Source organism: Crocuta crocuta, unplaced genomic scaffold (assembly GCF_008692635.1).
Source record: "Crocuta crocuta isolate KB4526 unplaced genomic scaffold, BGI_CrCroc_1.0 scaffold598, whole genome shotgun sequence".
NCBI lineage: Eukaryota > Metazoa > Chordata > Mammalia > Carnivora > Hyaenidae > Crocuta > Crocuta crocuta.
In genome coordinates, this window is record NW_027532848.1 from 1089990 (window position 1) to 1110241 (window position 20252).

Sequence of the window (20252 nt, forward strand, 5' to 3'; positions counted from 1 at the left end):
CTTTTTTCGAAGATGTGAAATGTCTGTTCAATCCTAGATCAAGGACTAGATGTTCAAAGTTCTATGAGTGAGGTTTAACATTGCTTTAGGAAAAGTCCAGAAGAAAGTTTGTTATCGGTGCAGTAAGATCATTTTCAAGTAGGAACGGTAATGATACCAGCTCTTTACTTGTGTAAAATCCACTAGTTTTACCTAAACACAGAATCATTAAATGCTTTATATCCAACCATCTATATTCACAAAGCCATAAAGAAATCAATTGTGACACAGTGGGGAAAAAAGACAAGAAAACAAACCATTCTGATCAGTATATCTCGAAAGCTCTTTGCAAACAAATGCAAGAAGGGAGGTGGATGATGAAGTGTTTGGTTACCAAAATAAAAGAAAAATGCAACTGTATAAGCAATACTCTTTGAAACCTGGAGAATCTCTAATCCAGTAAGATGATGTCACTCATGGTATACAAAATGCCTGTTCAAAAAAATATTCCTCAGTGGACGTGAGATGCTAAGCTACAAAGACTCTCGGTTGATCTAGGGTGTGTCACCTCCTTTGTGGAGTCTTCCAGATTGTTCTAGGCCTCATGGCTTTCTCACTTCTAGAAATTAGAAATGTGCTTATTGGTCAGTAACCCAGAGACCCGCACTTAAAGAGTTTCTTGCATTTCTCCTATGTGCAGTGTTCTTCCCAGAAGACACAGGTTCTTGAGAGCGGGAGTGTCTCATGCCCTGTCTTCGCCACCTTCCACAAGATGAACACACCATACAGTGTCTATACCAGCACTTGGAAGTGCTTGTGGAATAATTGATTCTTGAGCTCATCTCTCATGCTCTCCACTGTAGACTTGTTTAGGCTTTTCTAAAAGATAGAAATCACCTAGCTATCCCCAACTGGCCAACTTGTGTATTTATTATAAAAGAGGTAAGCTAGATCTGGAACTTTCCACAGGGGTGTGTCTGCCAAATTCATCCCCAACCCCTATTCTGCTCTGGCCCACACCTTTTAACCCAGACAAGCAACAGCTCCCATCTACTCAGTGCTTACTTTGTAGGAGATGCTGTTACACGTTTTACATGTAGTCTTGTTTAGTCAAATACAGTATTTGACTAAACAAATACAGACAATATTTCTGCCCATGCAGAAATCTTGGTGACATCAGGATGAATGATAAGAGGGGCTTTGAGGAGAATTCACTGCCACCCCCTTTGTAACTTTTCCATCATTCAGTCTAGTCTTTGTTCAACCCCTCTTGATTGACTTCTTTGGTTTGTCATATTGAACTATGCCCCAACACACTGGTGGTCCCTCCCAATTGAGACACATGTGCTTGTCACCTAGGGTGAAAGTCTGCAATCTCCTGGACTCCTCCTTATTTCTGGTACCCTTACATTGAATCCATTATGATCTATCATACCATCTCCTGTTTTCTGTTTTTTGTTTTTTTTCCTGGCGGCCGATCCTTTCTACACTTTTTCTGGGCTTCAGTTCATCCTAAAACACCACTCTGATCGTGATATTGTTTTTAAAAAAAGTAATGTAAAAGATGAAAACGTTACTTGTAGTTGCGACCAGGATGGGAAGCAATATGGCCAGAAAGATGTGGTAAAAAGGGAGACTCGGTTTTTAAAGATTTTGTTTGTTTTTCTTGAATCTTGTTGCCATGTGAGTGCAGTAAAAATGATGGAAGTTTTGTTTTTTTTCAGGTTTCTTTATTTTGAGAGAGAGAGAGAGAGAGTGTGTGTGCATGTTCAGGGGAGGGGCAGAGAAAGAGGGAGACAGAGAATCCCAAGCAGGCACTACACTGTCAATGCAGAGCCTGATGCAGGGCTTGAACTCACACACCATGAGATCATGACCTGAGCCAAAATCAAGGGTCAGATGCTTAACCGACTGAGCCACACAGGCACCCCTAAAAATGATGGAAATTTTAAAATAATTATTTTTAAAAATATTTTAAAACCTTCCCATAAATGACAGTCTCTCTTCTTATACCTGACAGACAAGTACCGTTCTTGTTTGACTCCCAGCTCCATTTCCAGTCTTACATTTTTTACCGTTGCCAAAAAATTTGTTCATTCTGCTCTTGCCACATAGAACCTTTCATCTGTTTTTGCCCATCAAAATCTTACCCAACTTTGAAGGCCAACTTAAAAGCAACCTCCTTCAGTAATATGATCCACACAGTCTGTAACCCAGTAGCTGTCTTTTAGGACAGTTGCCAGGAAAAGGAGTGAGTACCTACTGAGTGCCAGGAAGTGGATTCTCCAAGCGCACACTTTACAACATCCCATTATCTGTACATCAGTTTCTTTGCCTTTGAAATGGTTGTTTCTCATTGGGGTGTTCATTCCTTCAAATGTGTAATTGGCTGCCTACTACAAGATGGATCCTGACTTGGATCCTGGGGCTACAGAGGTGAATGAAATAAACCAGGCCCAGCTCTCATCAAGTTTATTTTCTGATAGGAGAGGCTTAAATGAAGTCTAACTAAAAAACAGAAACACAGCACTTGGAACATAGCGAAGGCTCCATAATGTTAGCTCTCATTACTGTTGTCACCGTCGCTGTTACTCAGTACTTCTATTCACAGATTAAGAAACTGAGGTTAGACGAGATGGTGAAGGTCTAGTAGCTAGTAAGGGATTCTAACTCAGCTCTTACTGACCCATAGAACTGGTGGCCTTTCCACTCTACCAGTGGCTCCCAAAACAGGCTATATGTCAGAGTCTTTGGTGGAGCTTTAAAGGAAGGTATGGATTCTCAAACCCAGTCCCAAATGGACTAAGTCAGAAATGCTAGAAAAGGGGCACCTGGGTGGCTCAGTCAGTTAAGTGTCTGACTCTTAATCTCAGCTCAGGTCATGATCTCACGATTGGTGAGGTCCAACCCCGCCTTGGGCTTCACTCAGAACCTATTTGGGATTCTCTCTCTCTCCCTCTCTCTCTACCCCTCCATTACTTGCACACATGTGTGAGTGTGCACTGTCTCTCTCTCTCTCTCTCAAAATAAGTAAACTTAAAAATTTTAGAGAAGAGGTAAGAATCTGTTTTTTAGTCAGGTAGTGGTGACACACGGTCAAGTTGGGGAATGACTGTGGTACATTAAAATCTTGCCCATGCAGTTTCAATATGCCTATTTGTAAATATCTAATCCATGAATTCATTAAAAATAGGCTCCTTGGTTTTTTATTTATTTTTTTCTCCTCCCTCTCCTAACAAAGTGTCTTATAAGTGCTCAATAAGTATTTGAGTAATTAATTGCTTAATTATTTAATTAAAGTTGCTCTTAAATGCAAACATTCACAGCTGTGGTACTAGAAGCCTGTTATAAGCAATCATTGATCTTCCCAGGAATGTTTATTAATCAGCTGAGAGCCAGTGCTTGGGGAGGGCTGCGAAGGCCTCCAGAGCGAATGTTAGCCACATCATTGCACAGCCTAGGGCCCCTCTCTTACCTCGCCCACACTTTATTGACAACTTCAGGGAAAATGCAGAAAATGTATTAATAAAGCTCAAAAGATTTCAGCCCCTGGTTTCATTTCTTTTAAGTTGACACATGTATCTGGTTGGGGAAACAGGGGAAATCTTTTTTTTTTTTTTTTAAAGAAAGAGAATAAGTCCTTTATTCCTGTCACAACATGAACATGGAGTTCACTGTTCTACGTTAAGATTATAAAGCAAGATCCCAAAATGCAGTGGCTGATTATTCACAGTAGACATATTAAGTCAAGAAGCTTATTTTTTCTCTCTTTGCTAAGGCACAAAGCCTGGGGCTATATGCATTTTTATTACACTTTACTGTCTTGGTTTCACTTGAGGATTAAAAAGCAAGTCAAGGTACAGTCAGTTATCCTGTTGGATTGTAGGATTTCTTGCTTTGGTGAAAAGAAGAATCTCATAAAGTACTTCAGATTATTGCTCACGGAAGTATACCTACTTCCGTGATGACCTAGAAATTCGATCTTTTGTTTCTCCTATAAAAGATCACATTGTATTTTTGAGGGTTTTTTTGTTCCCTCTGTAGTTTTCTTCACCATGTAAAGCCACATTAAAAAAAGAAAAAAAAACAGCTTTAGTTTAGATTTGAAGTGAAAATATCCACAGTAGTTCAGGAAAGAATTTNGGGGTGGTGAAGCAGGAGGGAGGCAGGGAGAGAGGTGGGGGGGTGGGGGAAGCTAAGCCCGAAGAGTGTAAAGAAGGCCAGGCGGTGAGACTAGAGACTCCAGGGAGTGCGTACATGTCCACTTTACCTCCAGTTATGATAAATCCGCACCAAGAAACAACAGAGGAGCGTTGCACCATCCTCTCTCCTTCGTTAAGAAGCATAAAGTGTACTTCTTTATTTAACTTGGGCCGTGTTTTCTGATATGCAAAGGGGAGAGAAGGACTGAATGTTGTAGAATTTGCAAGTGCAGTAGATGAGATCTTCCGGTTTATTGATTTGTAAAGAAAGACGTGATCCCGGTTTGGCAGCTCTGCATCAGTGAGGGAAGAGAAAGGCGCTTTTCAGTGGCTCTGCNGCTCCTGGCACACAAGGTTCTTGGATCCACGGTCAAACTCACGGTGAAGGGAGTCAAGGTCAGGAAGCTTTGGAAATGCTGCAGATAGCTTGGGATTTAAGGAATGTGGATTTCCTTGGTTAAGGATTGTTGTGTGCATATTTGAGCAAATCTTTCCTCCCAGACATTATTATAAAGGTGACTAGTAGAACAAACTGAAAATCTACAAGTATATCATTGCCCAAACTAGAAGGGTTTTGTCATGAAAGAAACAAAAAAAAAGTATAATTACTGGTGTTGTATATTTTTTTCATTTCTTCTCCTGATTTCATATTTTAGCATGAATTTGCTAACAGCTATATATGTTGAATCTTTTTTTTCCAGACGATACCAGTTCTGATATAGTCCCTTGATGATTATTTCAAATTGCCACTTCTGGTCCTTGGGAACACTCCTGGGTTCTAATACCCGGAGAGATGGTTATGTAATTACCATGCGAGCATTATGCTACTTAGGGCCCAAAATGCCCCTAGAACGGAATGCGCCAATGGCCTCGGGAAATTCCTGTGAGAATGATATCTTCCAAATGTAGAATAAATACAAGCTCAAGAATCAATAGCCGAGGCTGATACATAAATGATTTAATGTAATGGTGTAGCAAGGTGCGAGCCACTTGACTTCAGTCCCTGCTGTATATCATGAGATACATTAGGAAAGCTTTTAAAAGGGAACCTAATTTTTAAGATAAAATCTGCATCAAGTTACATCAGCCAAGCAGAATAATTCAACTTTTATCTCTTTGAGACCAAAAAAAAAAGGGGGGGGGGTGGCAGAAGAAATGCTTCTTATGGTCTCTTCCTTTCCTATCTCATTTTTATCACAACAGTCTACAGATGCAACCAAAACTAAAGATTTTGACAAATGAAGCAGGATAGGAGGTTGATTGCTGCTTTTTTAAATTAAAATTAATGATACCCTCAAGGTACTTGGGTCTATGAAGTCAACTTAATGTTGATATAACCTGATTCCATTATCACAGAACGAGACAGTAGCACAAGCCTGAAATCCAATAGACGCACTTGCAAGGTGCATTTGAGAAATCGGCGAGGTGAAAGCTAAAGGCTTAACCATGGACAGACAGCTTGGTGTTTGTCCTCCCACGCTCCCTGGTGGATGGAGATGTTCATCAGAATTAGGGAGAATAATGTTCCTGGAGAAGCGATGGGCTGTGCAGGGGAGGAAAAAGAATGTTCCCTCTCTCATTCTAGGTTCTTGGTGGAGACCTCCTGTGATAAAAGGCAGATGAACAGGATAAAAGCACACAGAAGTTAAATAACATGTATGCATGGGAGAGACCCAGGAAAATTGAGTAACTCACCAAAATGGCTCAAAGCCACTACCTTAAATACAACTGGGAGCTAAGGACAAAAGAAAGATGTTGGGGTGTTGGGGGGTGCAGTTATGGGAAGTTGCCAAGAACAGCACAGTAATCAAGACTAAGGTTCTTCTGAAGATTTAAATTTTGCTTTCTCCATGGATAAGGGTTCCTAGAGATTTAGTCCTACTCCTCTTCCTGGTAAAGAGCAGGAGACACCCTTACGATGCAAAAATGTAAATGTCTCCTACAAAAGGGTAACTTCTACTGGTTTCGAAGCTTCCACAGTGCCTACTGTTTCTTAAAAATAATGAATGTAGGGGCGCCTGGGTGGCTCAGTCCATGAAGCATCGGACTTTAGCTCAGGTCATGATCTTGCAGTTCATGACTTTGAGCCCTACTTGGAAGTCTCTGCTACCAGCAAGGAGCCTGCTTCAAATCCTCTGTGTCTCTCTGCCCTTCTGTTGCTCTTTGTCTCTTTCTCTCATGGACTCTCTCTCAAAAATAAACAAACATTTAAAAAATCATAATGACTTTAAGTAATCCTTATGCACATTGGTGGATGGCAAATTGTGCCGCCCTTCACCTGGATCTAGGCTAGGCTCCCAGTGACATAACGCCTCACGTGTCTGGCACAGGTGCACAGCTACATCCTTTTAGGTTCTGTTTGGGAGTCTCTGTGCTTTTCTGGTAGGTTGTGTAAAACACAGCCCACAATTGGGAAGGGCTTGTGGGAGGTGGAAAGGTGAGTGGAAGAGAGAACAAAAGGAAACCAGAGAATAAGAAAAGCAGTCAAAGATTAAGAAAGAAGAGGTGTGCCTGGGTAGTTTAGTGGGTTGATTTTGGCTCAGGTCATGATCCCAGAGTCGTGGGATCTGGCCCCAAGTCAGGGTCTGTGCTGAGTGTGGAGCCTGCTTGGGATATTCTCTCTCTCTCTCTCTCTCTCTGTCTCTCTCTGTCTCTGTTTCTCTGTTTCTCTGTCTATCTGTCTCTCTCTCTCTTTCTCCCCTCCTCCCCTCCACCCCTCCCCAATTTATGTTTGTGAGCATTCTCTATCTAAAATTTTAAAAAAAGAGAAAGATCAAGGAAGAAAGGAATCAACACAGAAATATAAAATAGGAGGGGGAGAATGGCTATCAGAGAGGAACATAAAGAGAAGTGGATTCCTGATGGATTCATGATGGACTCAGATGGAACACATTAGCATCCATGCTATAAATCATATAAAATCAACTACTTATTATGCTCCTACTCAGAGTGAGCGCTCTGTTAGCAGAGGCTGCTTTCCTATGAACTATTTTGAAGTCGAATGCAAGAAACTCTTTTTAACTCGTAAGTATCTCAATGTCAAGAAAACAAATAGGGGCACCTGGGTGGCTCAGTTCGTTAAGCGTCCAACTTCGGCTCAGGTCATGATCTCACGGTCCATGGGTTCGAGCCCCTCATCGGGCTCTGTGCTGACAGGTCAGAGCCTGGAGCCTCTTTTAGATTCTGTGTCTCCCTCTCTCTCTGCCCTCCCCAGCTCGTGCTCTGTGTCTCTCTGTCTCAAAAATAAATAAGCGTTAAAAAAAAAAAGTTTAAAAAAAAGAAAACACATAAATAAATTCAAGGAAAAGAGAATTCAGCCAATCATTGCATTTAACAAGCCCAGCTGGTTTTGCCGGTGTACTGTACCTATCACAAGCTCTCATTCCAAACCTTGTCTGAGAGCATTTTCTTCAGTCACAACTCAAAATAAATCACAGTTTGAACAATGGGTTTTAACCAGCAAGGCTTTGAGCAATGGGTTTTAACCGACAAGTTAAAAGGAATTCAATGGACACTGTAATAAATCTCAGAGTTTACAAGATAATGTTTAGGCATGTATTTATGAGTATTACAAGTAAGGATCTGGAAGTCAGCATGAATTAGGAAGGCCTTCCCAAGACAAACACATGCATACAGAAAACTGTACAAACTGCAGAATTTCAGGACAAAAACTCGTGAATAGACTGTAGAGAGCCATTTGCGTGCATGTACATGGTTTATTCACGATCATCACAGCACCACCAGAGGGTTGTGAGGGTTTTTTTTTTTATGGGCTCATTAGTGTAGGTGTGAAGACTGGTTCTTGCATGCCCATGGATATTTATCAAAGGTCTAGACAAATGGAGAGCCAGAAAATCCAAATGTACATGCCTAGTTACATCTTTTCCCAAGACTGGAGTAAACATGACTTATGCATATAGTGCCAGTAAGAACGCTTGGACACTAGGAAGTAATCTATTGTTTAGCAGTGTATTGGCACATCAAGAGGGACCCCTTAGCTCTCCTGAAACCTCGTGAAGATGAAAATTTGAAGGTAATTAACAGGTCGAAAGAAAAAGTAGAAGCCCTTGAGAAGTGGAAATAAAGCTTAGTAACATTTGCATTTAGATAAATTTACTTGAAATCATTTCTAGAAGCTATGATGCTGTTCTCTCTCCTTTTTCTTTCTTCTCTTTTGGACTTATTTAAAGAAATTTTGGACCGAAATGAAATTAGGGTATCCTTCAGAACACACAGAAGAATGGACTAAACTTTGGGAAACAGTCACAGCTGGGAATAGAATGTGTTACCATTAATTTAGTTGAATGACTTGGTGTTGGTCTCTAGTCTACCATACTAACATAACAGATGACAGGAACTCAAGAAGTATTTTCATTCATCACATTTATCAAATATTTATTGACCATCTCCTAGGTATTAGGCACTAGGCTAAACTACGAATAAGATAATCAAAGTCTCTATCTTCACGGGCAAGTATGCATTCCTGTATCTTCTGAATGGATGAAGAAACATTTCTTAATGGCATGAAAGAACTCTCTGCCTACAGAACTCATCTGAAATGAGAAAGCAAAGGAAAATAACAGAGTCCTCATTAGCTCTCAAATATGATTGTTTAAAAATTAGAATAAAACAAATAAATAGGCAGGAGATTTGAGCTCTTAGTTGTAGGCCCAATAAATCTAAATGGTTTTCTACTTTTCTTTTTTATACTTTGATCATCAAGAAGAAAGGAAAGAGGGGCACCTACATGGCTCAGTCAGCTAAGCATCCGAATCTTGATTTTGACTTAGGTCTTCATCTCACAGTTCGTGGGATCAAGCCCACGTCAGGCTCTGCACTGACAGCGTGGAGCCTGCTTGGGATTCTCTTTCTCTCCCTCTCTCTCTCTCTCTCTCTCTCTGTCCCTCCCCCATTCACATGCACATCCTCTCTCTCTCTCTCTCTCTCTCTCTCTCTCTGTTTCTCTCTCTTAAAATAAATAAACTTTAAAAAAAAGGAGGAGGGAAAAAGAAGGAAGGGAGGGGAAGTCTTTCCAACAGTTGTGCTGGGAATCTCATGATAGAGAATTCTATGTGCAAAATAGAGTTGTTAGGGTGACAATTCTTGAATAAACTGTACATGAATTCATTCAACTAATAATTAGACTACCAGCTATATGCCAGGGATGGTGCTAGCCACCAGGGATATAGGAGGAAAAGAAAGATGTGTCCCTGTCCTCACAGAGCATGTATTTTTTAAAAAAAAAAAGACCTTTTCTAATTTCTTCTGACATGCTTTCACTGAGGAATACTGCAAACTGGATTCTGAGTATTTAAGGAGCAGATGGCAGTTTTTTGCCCATCTGGGAGAGCTCTAAAGAATAGAGCCTTGTGTATCAATAGATAAGGATTCTTCCAGTTCTAAGTTTTCATGATCTCTCATCTATCTACGATCTGTCTTGTAGATACAGGATGTATGCTTCCCAAAAGATGTTATACTTGTATTTCTTTTCATAAAAGGAAACAGAGGTATTGCCTATTAATTCAGAAGAAATTGGGTTCTTCCTATCTCTTTCAATAACTCTAATTAAATTCCTCTGGCTCTTTCTTCCTTGCTCACCTTATAATGCTCACTCCTACCCCGGACCCCTTTTATTCTCACTTGCCATTTCTTCTTTTAATGAATGAGACAAATTTCTCATCTTCCCCTGGCCATTCGTGACCTCTCCAGTAAATATCTCACTGTGAGGGCCAGTGCATCATGTTCCATGTGAATTTCTACAGCCATATGCCATTCCTTCCCTTTGAAATGGCCGTCTTTCCATCAGCAATATCCTCAGTCTCCCAATCCAAAACACCGGAAATACACATATTCTCTTTGCTTCTTCAGAAATGAAGCTCCAACGCCAAAATTAACCAGTTCTTCCTTCTGTCCAGATACCTCCCTATCTGCCTTCCCTCTCATTCAGGGTCTTCCTTCCAGCACCTGTCACCCCACACCTAGGTGATTCCAACAGCCTCCACCTGGTCTCGGCCCCCAGGTCCCTCTCTAATCTGTTTTAGCATCTCTGACCCACTTACCTGCCTAAACCTGAGCTGCTTTCTCAAATCCTGAGGCACTGCACCAACATCCTCCCTGGTTCCCATGGCCTTGCCAGGAAAATCCTGACCTTTGGAGCCTTGATTTCCATCTCTGCTGCCATGATATGTGGCTCGCCGTACCTCTCCACCCTCTGCAACAGCCATGTTCTGGCCCAGGCCTTTCCTCAGCTCATCCCTCCTCCTCCCCTCCCAGCCTTTCTGCTTCCAGAGATCCAAGACTATAGCATTTGCTCCTTGTGTGTCTCTTTTAGTATTAACAAATATTTGTCCAGTGAACAGGCAATTAACCGAGTAAAGAATGAATTGTGTGGTGCCTGGGTGGCTCAGTCAGGTTAAGTGTCTGACTCTTGGTTTCTGCTTAGGTTGTGATTTCATGGTTCATGGGTTCGAGCCCCGCATTGGACTCTGAGCTGATAGCCTGGAGCCTCCTTGGGAATCCCTGTATCTTCCTCTCACTCTGCGCCTTCCATACTCACTCTTTCTGTCTCTGTCTCTCTTTCTCTCACACAATAAATAAATAAACATTTAAAAAAATGAATTGTGCCAGAATGCAAAATACTAGTGTATAATTTGTGGCGTTTGCTTCCTAGTCTGTATATAGTACTTGATAGTGCTTAAAAACACAGCCAGTTAGAAAGGTCTAATGCATGGAGGTTATTGTTTCAAAAGTTTATCAAATTTCATTTCCTTGCCTAATTGCTCACAGAATAAAGTGCCTTTGTTCTTAGGTAGCTACAGTGTGCCTTCAAGTTTTTTCTCTTTCTTAAAATGATGCCTTTGTTTATTCAATTGTGCATTCAATCCATGCAGTACCTTTCTCCAAGGATAATTTGTGAAAAGAGATACTTTATGCTTAATTCTTTAGTTACGTTAAGACTGTTTCCTGAAGTTTTCATTTCATTACATGACACACTTTTAATTTCAGTCTCTCTCATGCATTTTCTTACCTTTGAGTTGTAGGAATGGGACTTCACTTCTGTCTCCTTTTAATTTCTTGACAATATCAGGTATACCCTGGAAATTACCTGTGGAGTTCACCTTAGAGAAGAAGAAAGGGACCTTCAGAGATGAGTGGCCTCTAATGGACTCAGATTCTGTCTCCCATTATGAATCTACTAACATTACTGCCAGGGGACAGGGCCTGTGACACAGTCATGCTCCTTTACCACATGTTCCCCATGGGATTGCTTTCTCAGGACATGAAAAGATCTCTGGTCACTGTCCACTCCTATGTGGCCTCCTCATCCACTCTTCCCCACTTCCGAACTTTCACAGGTATCTCTTGATTCATTTGTTCATGAAATGACCCACTCTGCATTGAGAAATAATGATGTCCTTCTAAACATTCATTTGCCTGTGTTCTCTGGAATCTCATGGCATCACATTCTTCATGACCAGGCACTGACCTTGCTTTGGGTCATAACAGATACCAACAGCTAAACTCTCATAGATACATACACTCGAGCTGTTCTGCAGCCTGTAAACTGAAAAGCCAGCTGCATATTAAATGTCTCAAATACTTTTCAACTTTAGCAGTTAAAGAGCAAGAGCTGGACTGAATGAGTTTGAATGTTGGCTCTGCCAATTTACTATTTAAATTTAGATAAATTGTGTTGTTGTTGTTGTTGTTATATTTTAACCACTCATGGGTCAGTTTCTACTTCAGTGAAGTGGGCAGATAATATTACTTCATTTTTAATGTTTATTTATTTATTTTTGAAAGAGAGGAAGAGATAGTACACAGAGGAGGGGCAGAGAAAAAGGGAGGGAAGGAATCCCAAGTAGGCTCTGCACTGACAGTGCAGATGCAGGGCTTGCACCCACATACCATGAGATCATGACCCGAGCTGAAATCAAGGGTCGGACGCGTAACCGGCTGAGCTACTCAGGCACACCCAGGTAGTATTACTTCCACCGAGTTACTGTGAAAATTAAGTAAGTTAATTCGTATTGTCAAGAACAGAACGCTTAATAAGTATCAGCCATCTTTGTGTCTTTTGTATTGCCTTGCCCATGATAACCTATTCCTCTCCATATAGTCATCATAACAGCAACAGTAACATTAGCTGCTAACATTTATTGAGTAATTACTATGTGAAAGAAACTGGGCCCAACATTGCACATGTCTTAGCTATTTCTCACAGAAAAGTCTGTGAGATAGGTCATCTTGTTATCCCGTTTTACTGATGAGGAAAGTTAACACTAGAATGCTATATACATACCCAGGCACATGAAGCGTGCAGGCAGTGTCAGTGCACACTCTTGTTTGCTCTCCCATATCTCTCTGTCTCTGTGTCTCTCTGTCACACGTACACATTGGTTTGGTCAACTAGTCGTTAAACATTTGTTACCCACTTACTGTGTGCAGGGTTCAGTGCATCCTGCAGGAGGGTGGGGAGGGGAGGAGGGATAAGCAGGGACTAGTCCCGCTGTCAGAGAGTTCACATGGCATTGCAGGAGACAACTCCTGTCCCTGCAGCTACAACAGACGGTATGACAGAAATTCTCCAAGTAGAAACTATGAGCCTTGAGGATGCCAAGGAAGCAATCCCTTCTGTCCTGGGGGTTGGAAAGTAGGCGTAGAAACATATAAAAGACTGGAGCCAGAAGTGAAGGGGAAGGAGAGAGCTCCAGAGAGGAGCAGCAACAAGAACAAGTCACACAAGTGTTAAACTGGATGGAATATTGTGGACAGGCCGGTTGAGTGTGGCAGATAGCACAGGGTCACAGGGCCAGGAAGGTAGCTTTGAAATGCTCCTCACACTTTTGTGTGTGCAACAGTGAAGCAAATACTGCACTTTTTGGAACTCCACGTGCTTTTCCAAATATTTGTTCCAAGTAAAGATGGGCAAGGCTAGGAGGAAGTGAAAAAAGAAGATTGTTCTGAATCTGTTAGGCCCTTGACTGATATTGCGAGACTGGAGTCGGCTTTAGACCAGACCACTTGAGCCACATTTCTGATCTTGTTTAATATCTGTTTTATCCCTTGGGAATTAACCACACGGTAGGACTGAACCCATTCGAGCTTTGCTGGCTCTGGGCAAAAGCTGACCCACCCCTTGTTGACCATGGGCTGTTCTGAACCAAATTAAGATCCAGATTGATGAAGCCTGGGGCCACCTCTAATACCTGGTCTGCAGAATGCATTTCACCCATCATTTCTCCGTTTTTTCCCTTCCCAGGATGGATTTCACTAAACTATCAGGACACTGTCAATATATTATAGAAGAACCTAATAGAAAAAAAAGAATGGTAATTTTTATTTCATGCCACCTAAGGATCTACTTCGCAGTAATTTTCAAGTCGTCTAAAAACTGAAATCTGAAAATGTCTTTGATCTCATTATCTCCTTTGTAATTACCCTGTATTTAAGCCTTGCCTCTACTTCTTTGATGCTTAAGTATTAATCAACTGTTGGTTACTCGTTAATTCTCAATGATCCATTAACTATCAAAAGGACTCCCAAAAACATTAGTCAAAAACAATAGACTAAGACAAAATATATGCCATTCCTGAAATCCTTATCTAGTATATGAAGGAATGACAACCTCTCTAATCTTGGCATGAAAGTTTTAGAGGTGGCACTTGTGATGCTCACGGGAGCAGGAGTTCATTGGTGTCTGCCAGTGAGCAGAGTGTGAAAAAATCTCATTTTAACATTACCAAGAAAGCAAATTTTTTTTGTTTGGCGTTGGTTTGATAAAAATGGCTCTCGGGGGGCTATAGGAGCGCCTGGGTGGCTCAGTCAGTTAAGCATCGCACTCTTGATTTTGGTTCAGGCCATGGTCTCATGGTTGTAAGATCAAGCTCTGCTCTGACTGCATGGAGGCTACTTGGGATTCTCTCTCTCCCTCTCTCTCTGCCCCTCCCCTCCTCGCGCACACACGCACACTCATGCTCTCTCTCGCTCTCTCTCTCTCAAAATAACTAAACATTAAAAAATCTGTTTTAAAAATGGGGTTATAAATTGCTACTTTAATGTTCCAGCTTTCCGGGCCCAAAAGATCTGACCAAAGAGGGTACATCATTTTCATTGCTCCTCATTATATCTGATGAGAGGACATCATTTCTCTCCTCTTCCTCCCAGGTGGCTGTTGAGGACCGCATCAGGCAGCTGCACGAAGCCCACCGGGATTTTGGCCCCGCGTCCCAGCACTTCCTTTCCAGTAAGTCACTGTCACCTTTCATTGTTTAATGTCTTCATTGCATCTTGGTAGCAAGGAATGAAGAGCCGAATTACCATCATCTCTGCCAAGTGCACTGGAGGCATAAATCATCCTGAAATACACCTTGGTGGGAAAATTCAGAGGATTAGGAGAGGAGGACTGATTAGATCATTTTGCCCAGGCTTCAGCTAATGCATAATTGTTTCCTGCGATATGTGCTCAAGTGCTAACTTTGGTAATATTTTTGAGTCTTTAGTTCTGCTTATAGCAGTTCACTTCATAAGCTGATAATTATGATGCTGTATAATTATGATAGGATAATTCAATATGTGTTACTAGGAATCTGTAATTCTTTAGCTCTACATAATTCATTAAATACTTCCTGCCTCCAAGTTGGAAACACTCCCTATTATGTTTCCTTTCCCTAATCATTCTTACCGCTCTTTTATCCCTGACCACTATTCCTTCTTCTTTTAGTTTTCCTATTTTTAATTTTATATTAATTATATTTGTATCATTAATTATACTACCCATATGTATTATTGATAAATACATGTTTTAAAATAAATACTAAGAGGAACAGCCTTAGTTAACTGAGGGTTTACTATTGGACCTTCCCATTAATATACCATTACATATGACATTGTCAAGCTCTGTTTTCCTCTGATTCATGTTATTAATTTCTACGCCTCTTTCTTTGATTACAAAAATGTGTATTTTGAGGATTTTTTTTCTATTTAAAAAACCATACTGCTCCCACATGGAGTTAACATCTGTTAACACTTTGGCATATTTCTTCTCATACATGAGTATGTATAAGGGCTTCATCATCATTTTAAGGCAATTACTTTGCACCTGGCAATGTTACAAATATGAACTAATTTAATCCTCATTACCACCCCTTAAGGTAGATACCATAATTATACCCATTTTAAAGATGGGAAAGTTGAGGCACGCGGTCCCACGGAGACTGACTGACAGAGCCAGGATTCAAAACCAAGTGGGCTCCAGAGTCTGCTTTAACTGACACACTGGACTGTTATTTACTTAGTTTATGTATTTTATAGACAGGAAGGGATTCTGGATGATCTCCCTTCATCCTCTGCTGCCTTCTTTTATTGCCATTTTCTGGTCCTTTCCTTTCCTTTCCCTTCCATTTTCCATAGGTTAGGAAAAATATCTTTGCTCACATTTTCAAGTATTTGACTGGATGCTTTCATTGTGTCTCCATTGGGCTATTGTCTTTTTGAACAAAAGTTCCTAGAAGGTGGCGGTCCTGTCTTTTTGTTACACACACATAATGTACTAAGTAAGAAGTTGTCTTACTTTCTTGACTGGGTCTAACCTTACTCTGTGCATGCAGTCATTATCTGGACAGTATTACACATGCTTAGGAAGGGCCCAAAGAAGCAGGGGCAAGTTAAAGGAGCTTACACAATTAAGTGGGATTGTGGCTTCTAGGAATGCCTCTAGCATAATTACGAAGTGTACAGATTTTATCTTCTGTATTTTTCCAAATCTCTGGTCTGCTTAAGTAGCCTTGGTGACTGCCATTCTCTTCGATTTCATTGAGATTAAATGCAATAACATATTTGTAAGTGACTCATAAGCCATAAACAAAAATATTACTATTATGAATATTCATTACTCCTCAAACATCCTTTGTATTTATTCATCCCTTTTTCTCTCTCCCTGCCCCACCCACATTCCCTTTTCTTCCCCATTAAAACCTCTTCTCAGAAAATGATATGTTATTTAACCCAGGTGACAGGTAAAGTTTAATGTGTACTTCTCCTGGGTTATTTGCATTTTAATAGGGTGAAAAGCCATAAGCCTGAGGAATGACTCTCTGCGAGTAGAACGTCATCCACAGTCTCTGAGCTGTGAGGGAAGGACTTGGAAGAGCCAGGTGGAGCATCCTTAACACTTTTTAAACAGTATCACACCAATGCCTGCTTCCAGAAAGGTCAGGCTAGTAGGCACAGATGCTCATAAAGACATTGCTTTCCCTGCTTAAATGGAGCCAGCCCCAGAAGCCACCAATTTCTTACTCATGTGGAATATCAAGATACGCTTAGAAGATTCGACTATGGATAGCAGACACTACCAGTTCAGTTTAAGGGATATTTGAGAAATAGGACTGTGAAACAAAAGACTAATTGAAGGCTGTTGCTTTGTGTTGTCCTTTTTTATTTTTATTTTATTTTTTATTTTTCAAACTCACGACCCTGAGATCAAGACCTGAGCTGAGATCAAGAGTTGGACACTTAACCGACTGAGCCACCCAGGCGCCCCTGTCTTTTTTTTTTTTTTTTTTTTTTATTCNCTGATTTTTTCCCTTAGAACTATAATAAAAATATTTGTGTGTGCTTAAATATTACTCCACAGAGTAATTTTTTAAATGGCTGGGCAGTATTCTCTTGTCTGGCTGTACCAGATTTACCAAGACAATTCTCAATTACTCAATAGTAAAATTATTTCAGATTTCTCACTGTTCTATCCAGCATTGTGACTAACATCCTTTACACACCTTTGTAAACATCTCCGATCCTCCCTACAAGATAAATTCCTACAGAACTGCTCTGTAAAAGGATGTTTACATTTGTAAGGCTTTTGCTATGTGCTGCCACACTGACAACTAGAAATCTCCAGAAACTGGGTGCCCCATCAAACCCATATTTGAGGCAGGGCATTTCCCAAGTCATTTACTTGCCATTACATTGTTTTCAGTGAAAGCAAAACAGTTTTTCCCCTAAAACTAATAAAAATATGTTTGAAGGGGCACCTGGGTGGCTTAGTTGGATAAGCGTCCGACTTTCGCTTAGGTCACGATCTCGCGGTTCGTGGGTTCGAGCCCCGCGTCGGGCTCTGTGCTGACTGCCGGCTCAGAGCCTGGAGCCTGCTTCGGATTCTGTGTCTCCCTCTCTCTCTGACCCTCCCCTGCTCACGCTGTCTCTCTGTCTCCTAGAAATAAATTTAAGAAAAAATATGTTTGAAAAAGATACCACTAAGATCATAGTAAATGAATTTGAATTGATGTTTAATTGGCTTCCAGGTTACTAGGAATAATAATAATACTAAGTCTTTGAGACTTAGAAATTGAGAAAGGAAGATGAGGCAATAATTGTACCCCTAAACATGCTCACCATCCCTGTCTCTCTTATTCTCCCTCTCCATTTCTCTCCTTCTCTGTCCATCTCTCTCTGTCTCTCTCTCTGTCTCTGTCTCTCTCTCTCTCTCTCTCTCTCTCACACACACACACACACACACACACATTCCCCTTTGAAAATTACATTACCAGCTGTCTTTGTTTTTTATCAATAGAGAGAGGAAGGCTTTTACTCAAGAAAAGTATTCAGTGTTTCTTCTTGGTGGCCCAATCTCTACTTGTTAAAGAAGTTGTTTCTTTTATCTTAGATCTGAGAGAAATGAGAAGAGAAAAACATTGTAAAAATATGACCCTTATCCATTGCTAGATACTAGCTTGCCTTTAATTCCAGCTTTAATATTCTACCACTTTTTAAAAAAAAGATCTTAAGTAATCTCTACCCCCTATGTGNTCTAGTATTTATTGGCATAATACTCTGTAAGTTGTCCATCCTGCATCTTCAAGAATTTAAAACCTTTTAGAAAAAGAATTTAAGCTCTTTTTGTGTGTCAATTTTCTCAGTTCTCTGAGCTTCTGTTCTAAATTTTACATAACCAAGGATAACTATATATTTGAATAAAGGTAGAAATCTTTCTGTAACAGTGAAAAGAACTTAGAGTTTTCTTAATATTTCACCAGTTCTGTGAAATCATACCATTTGCAACCACATGGATAGAGCTAGAGAGTATTATGCTAGGAGAAACAAAATAAACAAGCAGAGGGGGAAAAAGAGAGAGAGAGAGAGAGAGAGAGAAAGTTCAAGAAACAGACTCTTAACTGTAGAGAACAAACTGCTGGTTACCAGAGGGGAGGTGGATGGGGGAGATGGGTAAAATAGGTGATGGGGATTAAGGAGTGCACTTGTGGTGAGAACCGGATGCTGTATGTAAGTGTTGAATCACTATATTGTGCGCCTGAAACTAATATTACGCTCTATGTTAACTAACTGGAATTTTAAAATTTTACCAGTCGCAAAATTCCCCAGAGTAGCGTTTTTCCAAGCCATGTTCCTCAGAACAGTAACGTTCTGTATGATGTTAATAACTCTTCCTTGAAAAAATAGTTTTGTGAGCAATAAGTTTGGAGAAACACTAGCTTATAAAGATAAGAAAGTTTTTTGTTAGAATTGTTGCAGCCTTGAATATACATGGAAATGCTAAGAGAGGAGGAAAAGTCAGTAGCTCTTCTCCCTCCTTCCGTGACGATGGAAGGCTTTTTCAGGCATACCAATTAATTTCTCACTAAACATGCCATGAAACGTGGTATAGGAATCTTTGCCCTAAAGTGGTATTTGCCAAATGGTTTAATAATGAGAACTTTCTGCTGAAGGTAGTAAGAACACAATCCAATTAAAAAGAAAATGAGTTATTTATAAGGCAAAAGGGTCAACTTTCTCTTTCCTGAGGTTTCTGGCGCCCGCCCCCACCCCAGGCGTCCTGTATGCTGTGGACTTTCCTAACTGGAGAGAGGCTAAGGGACAATCTATCTGAGTTGTTTTCGTAGTACTCATTAGTGAATACCGAAATCAGTTTAATGACTTGCAACCAACAATTTTTTAATGGAATGGAGGAGATTAGAAAATATCAGAGTACATAGCATAAGCAAGGTTAAGTATTGTTTTGACACTTTGGTCTCTGTTAGGGGTGGGGGTACGTGTGCGCACACGTGCATACGTGTGCGCTTCAACAAAATGGAAGGTACTTGGCTTCTGTGGGTTGCAGTCAAAAGGAATCTGAAAGGCAGTGAAATACGCCACCCCATCCTTATTTTTACAGATGAGAGAATAGGTGCAGAAAGATAAAATGACATCACCAAGGTCACACACACGGTGGGACTGGACCCCAGTGTCTGCACTTGCAAGCCGTATCTCACACTGCCTTAACCATTTACGACACTCAGGCCAGCGATCGTCTAGTTCACCTGACACTGCCACAGACTTCTGTCTTTTGTTTCTCTCGGTCTGGGCCGTACTCAGTTGATTTACAGAGCCTGAATTCTTCTCTCGATGCCCCTGGGCCAAGTGTTGTCTCCCTTGGGGTACTGATTAAGACTCTGGAACTAAGCTGACTAGGTTCAAGTACTAGTCAGATACTCTGNCTCCCACCAAGTTATAAAAGCCCTGAAATCAGAATGTATATAATGTCCAGTGAAGTTCTGAATTCAACAAAGTATGGTAATATTATCTTATAAGGGTTATAGTGAGGATCAAATAGTTAATATATATATTTATATATATATTAGATATATATGTAAAGTGTATAGAGTAGCACCTAGCACACAGTGATATATAAGTGACTGCTGTCAGCGTTTGCATTAGTGTCTTTGTTACTATCAGTTTAACAGTATAACTTCTTATCTGCGTATGAGAGTGAAACTAGGCACAAAAGTATCATTCATTCTCTTCTATTTAATTGTATGTAACTAGTTTCTCTCCTTCCTGAAGATATTTTTCATGGATCTAAGAGCAGTGTTTTCTTTATTGTAAGAGCTCAATAGTTATTTGTGTCATTGGCGAAAGGATAAATAATCAGTGAGTAAACCCTAATCTCTGCAAGGAAGGATGGTTTTATATTCTCCAGCACCTAACATGGTATCTGTATTTGGTAGATGTTCAATAAAATCACTTACAGAGTGAATTATGTTTTATATCAAAAAGAAGATGAGGTAAATATTCTCC

The 20252-nt window shown here is 40.5% G+C and overlaps 1 protein-coding gene across 1 annotated transcript in view; it reads left to right on the forward strand.

Moving 5' to 3' along the window:
• DMD (dystrophin) overlaps positions 1-20252 on the forward strand; it is a 637032-nt gene that overhangs the window by 382063 nt on the left and 234717 nt on the right. The window contains exon 11 of the mRNA XM_077745468.1: positions 14349-14427. Within this exon, the coding sequence (XP_077601594.1) occupies positions 14349-14427 (79 nt within the window). The remainder of the gene's footprint in view (positions 1-14348; positions 14428-20252) is intronic.